Source organism: Hydra vulgaris, chromosome 12 (assembly GCF_038396675.1).
Source record: "Hydra vulgaris chromosome 12, alternate assembly HydraT2T_AEP".
Classification (NCBI taxonomy): Eukaryota; Metazoa; Cnidaria; class Hydrozoa; order Anthoathecata; family Hydridae; genus Hydra; species Hydra vulgaris.
This window is the reverse complement of record NC_088931.1, coordinates 72890729-72900000: the sequence shown is the minus strand read 5'-3', so window position 1 is coordinate 72900000 and position 9272 is coordinate 72890729. Positions and strand designations below refer to the sequence as shown.

The 9272-nt window shown below is 28.1% G+C and overlaps 1 protein-coding gene across 1 annotated transcript in view; it reads right to left on the bottom strand.

Moving 5' to 3' along the window:
* LOC100192253 (uncharacterized) overlaps positions 1–6425 on the bottom strand; it is a 36622-nt gene extending 30197 nt beyond the window's left edge. The window contains exons 1-6 of the mRNA XM_065814358.1: positions 6277–6425; positions 5942–6003; positions 4685–4873; positions 2491–2550; positions 1959–2351; positions 1551–1604 (exon numbers count right to left, since the gene is read on the bottom strand). Coding sequence (XP_065670430.1) covers positions 1551–1604; positions 1959–2351; positions 2491–2550; positions 4685–4873; positions 5942–5993 — 748 coding nt within the window. The 5' untranslated portion in view covers positions 5994–6003; positions 6277–6425. The remainder of the gene's footprint in view (positions 1–1550; positions 1605–1958; positions 2352–2490; positions 2551–4684; positions 4874–5941; positions 6004–6276) is intronic.
* Positions 6426–9272: the final 2847 nt, after the last annotated feature.

Genomic DNA, 9272 nt, shown 5'->3' with positions numbered 1-9272 from the left:
CAGTATCACACCCTTACTGTATATATGTATGTATAAATATATAATTTTTTGAATATACACATAAATGTATTTATATTATTTATATGCAAGTTTTGTAACTATATAAATATCTCAACCTATAAAAATAACTCATCTCAAATTAAGTCTCCCTTTTATGTGTTTATATATACATTAATAATAGATTATAATTGCATCATGAGCATGTTATGCCAGGACATTTTATGAAGTATTTAAATGTGTTAAATTTATGTTCTAATTTTATTAAAAAACCATAGCTGTTCTAAATCCAACTTCATTCAATCGAAATTCAAAGTCGCTATGAATATGTTTAAAAAACATATTTAACTTAATTTTTAACAATATCAATTGAAAGATTGCGCAAAAAAAATACTTTTGTTTAATTTTGCTAACTAATTACTGAAAAAAACTAATTTACAGAATCTAATAGGGTAAGTAGGGGGAAATAAAACAGCATTGTGCATAATGTGAAAAGAATCATATTAAAACAAAATAAAAAATATTAAATTTCCTATCATACTATATTATAGAAATCAGGTACTTTCTCTGTCAAAATAAACATTATTCATGTTTTTATGTCAAGAGTGATAATAAAAAAATGATTGATCTTCTTGAAAGGCCTTTATTATTAAAAGATTTTCTTTAATTAATGATATAAAGTTATCTTGATCTTTTAACGTTAACTAAAACTTTTTGGTTACTAATTAGTTTGAGCAGCTTTGAATCAATTCTTTTTCACAACTTTTTTTAAGTTGCTTTGATTGTACGCCATTATTGTTTTATTGATCTTTGACTTTTTGAATTCTACCATTAATTATTTTATTTGTTTACAAATATGATATTAAAAAGTAATTTTTTACACTCTGATATGATAATAGTTTTGTTTAGTCACATAGTATTTTATTTATACATTGTTTTAGCTGCTTTATAAAATCTTAATGAATTGTATAACACTTTGATCTTATTATTTGAAAGTTAAATGCTGTACTACCAAGAAAATGGTTTAGTGCAATCTCAAGATCTATAACATAGAAGATGGTCACTACATTGCAACCACTTGGATGCTTGCCACAAGATCCATGTTCAAAAATAATCTAGCAACTTTGCTAAACATTCTTAACAAAAGCTCTTTATAAAAAATTTATAAGTAGCTTTTGTTTTTTTTTTCTAACCTCATTTGTAACTCAAAGCTAACACTGTCCCTGCTGCCAATAAATTGATTGTAAAGTTAAACAGTCATAGTTTTAATTGGCATTTTAGGGTGCATTACCTTAGAGTTACACTTTCCTGAGGTAAGCATAAGCATAAAAAAAACGTTATTGACAGTTTGTATTGTAGTATACACTAAAAAATTGTAATAAACAACCAATATAAAATGTTTGGGAACAAATACTAAGGACAAGTGTAACTATAAGCAATACACAAAATTAATTTTATATTAATTTATTCCATTTTTCACAGGGACAATGTTACATTGTCAAAATAAAAATTCTATATATACATATATGAGTTTACAGGTTGAATTTAATCACCTCCATTTGGCATGTCTTCATCACTGCTATTTCCACTTTCAGCTTCAGCATCTTCTACATGAATATAAAATGTTTTTTAATTAATAAAAATAAATACATTTTATAATCTGTAAGCTTAAATCAGAAATACAAAAAAAGGCAATACTACTTAACAAATGTTATGAGATAGTATATTATTAGACAGTATTGTAAAAAATGGTGCATCACTTATTTGTGTGATCAACTTGTTTTGTTTCATTTTGACAAAATGAAACAAAAACAAATTAATTACACATATATGTAATAAAAAACTAATCTAATTTTGATAACATTAAATCAAAGTCTTAAATATTCTATTTGATATTATCAAAATTGAAAGCAAACTTAAATAAATATTCAAAATGCAAATATACAGTTCTATAATCTTACCAGATTCGTCATCATCATCATCTTCATTCTCCTCCTCGGCTTTTGTAACTTGTTGAACTTTCTTTCCTTTCACAGTTTCTTTTTTATAAACATGTAGACCACCAACTCCACCAAGACCTGCTCCATATCCACCAACACCACCAAGATGTCCATAACCACCACATCCACCACATCCACCAACAGTGTGGCATGGGGTGTGACAAGGCTCATGCACATACCCACCATGGTGTCCATGTCCGTAATCAGAGCCACCATAATGATTTCCACCTAGTCCATAGTGTCCGCCATGAACATGACCAAAGTTACCTGCCTCATGAGCTCCATGTCCTCCATATGCTCCATGATGTCCTCCTCTAAGACCGCCGTGTTCATGATGGATTCCACCATGAGATGCTGAAATGTTTATTTCATGCATGTATACATGGTTTCATGCATGATTTTGAAATCAATGAATTTTATTTTTAATTAATAAGTATTCATGCAGGATTTTAAATAGTAAATTACTTATGCAGAGCCATTGGATATGACTTACCGATATGGTGAACACCGTGAGTCTCTACTTTGACATCTTCTCCATGGTCCTCATGATGGCCTGCAAATACATGCATGAAAAGTAAAAACAATTATGAAACGGTATAAGCGATGATTAGAATTGTTAGCGTTAAATGCATGTTATTTTGAATGAATAAACATTTATGTAAATACAAATTATAGGTGTAAATGCATGTACATATATGTAAATAATACACAAAAAAGTACAAGTCAATTTAGGCTAGAACACTCAGATTTTTACTAAAATGAAATATATAAGACAATTCTTGGTAGGGTATCCTGATTTCTATTTAGGCTTTGAAGGATTATCCAAAAAAGGTAACGTTGTAGGTAAGCGATGTAAAATAAAATTATCCTTTTGTTTTGAAACCTCTCTATTTAGGAGACTCAGAAATGCTTGTTAGTCATTTTTGTGTGCTTGATACATGTTAAATTATTCATTTTAATTGTTGCACAATGTTCTTTTTGTAGTTGTTTTACATGTATATACTTATGTACTGTTTTTGTTTTACATGTATGTTACACACATGTACATGCACATACAGTAACCGTATGTACATATCAGAGGCAATGACACCGGGAATGGGGGTGGGCAGGGGGCACTGCTCACCTCTCACCCCCCCCCCCTCACCCCCTCTTTCCCCAGGATTAAAACATTATTTTTACTCTTACCAATTATGCTAATTGCTGTTAGAAATATTGACTTATAAATTTAATTTGCAGTAAATTCTCAAAATTAGCATTGTGGATAAAAAACACAACACATAAACTTTTATTTTTCTGCTTTATTTTAAACTGTACAAATTTTTATGTATTTTAACTATTATTATTGTCTAGTAATTACTATGTAATTTCTAGTTAAACATTATTATATTTTAAAATTTCATTCAATAGATGCATCAAACTCTACATACATAAACTGATTTATCCATAGGCGCAACGGAAAGTACTTGATGTGACGTCAATCCGTATTAAAAGGTAAAATTTTGTAAAATTTTGTAATGTTTTTGTTTGTTCAGCACACTTTATTACTGGTGATTTACTTTTAACTTGCATTTTAAATTAGTACTGGTAAATAAATATCAAAATATCAGTACTATTTATATCTTAAAATAACCAAAATAATATGTAGACAGCAATGTAAGGCGTCATTTTATTTAAACAGAGATTTAATAGTATGTAAAAATAAAGTAAAATCTCTTAAAAGAATTGCAGACATCTATTCACTGTTTCTTTTGATTAATTTTTAAAGTGATTGTAGGACATAAGGTTATTGTTAAGTAAGGTTTTCTTAACTTTGCGTATAAGAAAAAATAGTTTGTTTTCCCCAAATTCAGTATGGTTACTTTTGATTTCGCGATATAGTCACGTGATTCCTATTGGATGGATAAAAAAAATTAAATTTAAATTATTTTTTCCACACTAGTTAAACACTGCTGCCATATCCTTACTACTTTAAAATAGTTTCTTTGCTGTTGGCAATTAACTTCGAAATTATTTTTTTATATTTTATACCACTTAAGTGGTATAAATACCATATATGGTTCTGACCCGACAAGGAAATTTGATACAAATCACATGTGGCCATAAATACTTATAGGACTTAGATATTGCAAAAAACATAACCATACATGGTGTACATTTATGCCGTTCTAAAAATCGAGTGTTAAATTAACTTATAAATATACTTAAGTTTATTAACTTTACTTAATTTGAATGTCAATTTAAAGTAACATTAAGTTTAAAAAAACATTTTTTCTAGTGTTTGTAATATATTTTATTTATTATTTATACTCGATAATACAATTGGACACGTATGTTATGAAACCTAATGTTTTACAAATCAAATTAATAAATAATTTGATTTGCAGCGATTACCAAACCGGCAAAGTGCGCTTTCTTTAGCAGTTCTTAAACAGTAAAGTTTCAAAAAAAAAGAACTTTTTTTTAAACCTGGATGAAGTCTTTTTGATAAAAAAAAAGATTTGAAATCGGAGAAGCACTCCAAGAATGAAGCATTGTTTGCATAAAAATGAAAAAGTGTTTATTTTTGCCTCGAGTAAACTATTTTAACATAATTTTTTTAAAACACTTTTTTGTTCTTTTCTGAAACAATTTTAAGATTTTGATATTATTCTACTAAAAGTTCTTTAAAAACAAAAAAATAACCATACCTCCGTATGCACCACCATATCCTCCGGCATGATGAGCAGCTTGTCCGTATGCTCCTCCGTGATGTCCGCCATGGGCTTGGCCGTTGCAGCAACCAGCAGCATGATGTGCACCGCCATAACCGTTAGCTTGATGGTGACCGCATCCACCATAACCATAACTACCATCCGCACATCCAGGTCCCCATGGCCCTAAAGTGTAATAAAAGTATAAATTTTTTTGCCAAGTATCAAGTGTTTATTAACTATATCATTAGTTGATCATCTAAACCATAAATGTACAAAGATATTTGTTAAGTGAGAAGAAAATTAATTTTTGAAATTTAACAAATTATTACGATATTTACGTTATTATAAAAGCGTGGAAAGATTTTTCGATGTTTCAGTTTTGACACTTACAGACGTTGTGCAAACTCCAATCTTTTGTATGTTCATGCTTATGTAAAATGAGAATGCTTTGCAAAAAAATTGAAGTGGTTGGAGCCTGAGAACAAAAGTACACTCAATTAAAAAAATTAGGCCCCCTATCTCCAAATATGAGGGCAATAGCTTAATAAAATTTTTTTCTATCTATTTTATACTATATTTAAATTCATTTTATAAAACTTTAGTTAATAACTTTAAAAAAATTATTAAGCTTTTGCTTTCCGGTGTGGGCGCAAACGTCCGTAAGACGTTTAAACAACGTCTTATAGACGTCACAAGTCTGTAGGACGTCTAAGACATTCTGCGGATGTTCTGTGCCCGTTAGGTTGCGTTAGGGATAGAGGGCTGAGCTTTTAGAGAATTTATGTTCCCAGTTTTTAATCACCGAAATTTTTTGCAAAACATTCTCATTTAAAATAAGCATGAACATACAAAAGTTTAGAGTTTGCACAATGCCTCTAAGTGTCAAAACCAAAATATGAAAAAAATCTTCTACGCCTCTGTGTTATTAAATGAATGATGTTATGCAACAGCGTGTTATCCTACATAATCACATAACTGAGATAATTGGTTTTAAACTTTGAATGTTTGGAATAAATGTTTATACTCGTTTAACAAAATATACGGTGTACACGTTAATAGGTTGCTTATGCGGCTTAATCTATTTTTCAGCTAGGTACTTTTTTATAGCGGATTTTAGTATGAATTCGTTTTTGAAAATATTATGGGTTAACACATTGTTTCATAATACCATTCGTAGGAATAAATGTAATGTAGGCAATGGTTAAAAATAACAAAATGATGAAGGCAGAAATTAAATCATCAAAATCCTACTTGCATCAACAGCAACCAAAAGAAGAACTAAAGCAGCCTGTGCGATCACCATATTTTAATACCTAGAAAAGAGATTTAAAAAATGATTGTTTTATGTGTGAAAACTCATCGTATGAAACTGTAAAAAAAATATATATTTTTTGATTGTATAAAAATAAAATAAAACTATTTTTTTATTTTATTATATTTTTGTTACTTTTTATTTCTATTAATATTCTTTAAAAAAAAATTTGAATTTAGCTAAATAAGAGATATCTAGTTAAGGATAAAATATAAGATACGATTAAATAAAAGTTAGGCAGGAAGAAAAAAAAAAGGTTACACATGAAACTTACCTCCGATAGTGGCGCGTGTGTATTTCTTATGCTGCTTTTGTTGAATACAGTTTTATCCTTTCTGCAAAATGAGACGCATTTGTGGTGTTTCGCACCTGCAACAAATAACCAATCGCAAACCGACGCAGCTAGATATCAATTTCTGTGTAACCATACAGAAAAGTTAAAGTAATTTGAGCATGTAATTTGAGGGCGCTTTCGCTCTATGTCATTTAAAAATTCGATGCGGGTTTACACAGTAACTAATTGTACGGTTAAAAAATAGTTTTTGTATTGCTATGTTCACAACGGGTACTCATCAGATAATCATTGGTTTTTGCTTTTCGCAAGTTTAACTTAAATCATACTGTAACAAACTCGAAACTACTTTTGAGTTATATAGAAACTAAAAAAGTAACGATGCAAACTACCTTTTTTTTTTCGTCTTCGCGTAATTAATAAACTTATTGCTGAAAAACTCATTGATTACAGTTAATGTTAACACTTTGAGTTTAGATATTGAATATTTATATAAATACAACAATACGACTTTTTAGAGTATTATAAAAAATTAACAAAAAACTTTTTTGATAAAAAATAACTAGATGTTTGTTTTTTCATCTTTTTTATTTATTACTTTTTATTAGTACTATTATTATTGTTATTGTTATTATTATTATTATTATTATTTATTTTTTTGTTATTCTCAATATTTTTATAGATGTATAAAACAATTATAATAAAATATTGATGTATATAAAGTATAAATTAAAATAATGCATTTTAGTATGATTTGTTTAATATTTATAATATAACGTGTCATCATTATTTTTATATTATTAAGATTTACTAAGGCTTAAAATTTATTTCCAAGTCGTAATTTGTTGTAAATTATGTAATAAAAGTAAGCAGCAAGAAGTAAAAAGTGATAAAGAACTTTTTCATATTAATACCTGTTATTGTAAATGTACAAAATACAAGTTATGTTGTGTGTTTGTGCGCGTGTGTGTTTGTGGGTGTGTGTGTGTTTTTGCGTGCGTGTATTATATAGTACTCATCAATACTATATAACATTATACATTTATAAAAACATTGCAAATAAAAAAAATAATAATAAGTAAAAATTATAATTAAAAAAGTAAAAAATAATTTTCCTTTTTTCATAGAAAATGATTTAACATTTAACTTAACATTTATTTTATTGAGCTATCCATTGCTACTTTATCAATCCCTAGGTTTACCGAACAACTAGGTAAACCTAGTTGCTCGGTAACCCCACAGCATCAGCTCCAAACATTTTTCTTTTCTTTAATATAAAAAAAGCATTGAAAAAAAATATATATATATATACAATATATATATATATATATATAATATATAAATAAAATATATATATATATTTTTTAAATATTGTAACGAAATGCTTTTTTAAAATGCAAATTGGCCCCCAGCTGTGACCCCTTCTTATAGAAAAAAATGAAATAAATATAATCTATTAAAACCAAAATATAAAAAAGTAACAAAATAATTTATTTCCATTTAATGTCTGCCTAATAAGATGCATTATATATATTAAAAATAAACATTGCACATTATAAAGTAATAAATAATACAAATATATTATATATATTATTCAAATGATGTTAGTTTTAAAATTAATTAATGTTAAATTTAGGTAACCCAATGTTAAAATTATGTAATTAAACATATTATAATAAATATTTAAATTTTCAAAGATTTCAAATAAATTTGATTTAATATTTATTTTTAAAATAAATTTAAATAACCTATTACAATTATAATAAAAATTAACTATTATATTACAAAATAATTGATTTAATAATTAAATTAATTTAATAATTTAATTAAAGTAAATGATTTTATACAGTTGAACATTTGCACGTTTCTACTTCTTCAAGACCAGATACAGTTCTTCTTAAACTGATTTTCCACAAACACAGTTAATTTGTTATTGATTCTTTTAATGATATATCCAAATCATTCGATATTAAAGACTCTACCTTGTTACCTTGGCGACTATAGCTTTTAATTTTTAAATCAAGAACTATAGTAGCCAATCCATTTTCTATGTTTATTAGAGAAAGTTGGTTTAGGTGCCATTGTGCTATAAAGCGCTTTTTTATTATTAGCTGAAGTTAATAAAATAAACGCTCCTCTGTACAATTATTCACCATCATACATAAAAAGATATGATGGGCAATTTCAATATTTGGAAATGCAGATTTCAAAATTGTTCTCATTGATTTTTTCGAATTCTCACAGCTTTGAAAGTGTCTCGCAGCTTATGTGCACCACTCAAAAAAGTTCGTTTTATTTCGTCCATAAATCTTATATATTCATAAGCAGAATAATTTAAAAAATTTTCAGATTCAGTAGTTTGCCAAGATTGGCTGATGACAGGCGTGGAGGATAGCTCCTGGATGGTATTTGTGTAGTTAGGATTGACTATTATCATAACTGCACCTGCTATTTTGGGTATTCCTTTTGGGTATTCCGTTCACAGTTAGTAGTTAGGTACTTGGTGCATTCTTGGATACGATTGATTGCAATGTTGCGAGTGGTGGAGGTAATTCATGTTTTAGTAAGAAACCCAATATAAGCGTTTGCGTCTTCATATATATGAATGAGGTGTACTACCTTAGGACCAATGGAACGTGTGTTGGTAGTGAGTATAATTGGCAATTGCAATATGATCATTAGGCTATTATTTGGTCTATAGGCGGTGGCTAAAGGATTTAAATTAATGTTACAAGGGATTTGTAGATCTTTTATTGAAATAGGAGAACTAGCTGTGTATGATATGTAGGAGGTAGATTGAGTTATGTAGGAGAAACAGTTTGAGTTTGTCTGATTAGTCTAAATGGTTTCGGTAGATTTAATACTTCTGTGATACTCTGATAGCATGTAGGATAGATCAGAGTTTAAGGCGTAGACGTATCTCTGTTCGGCTCTGGAAAGAATGACATTGATGCAACATATGACTTTCGTGCGTTTGT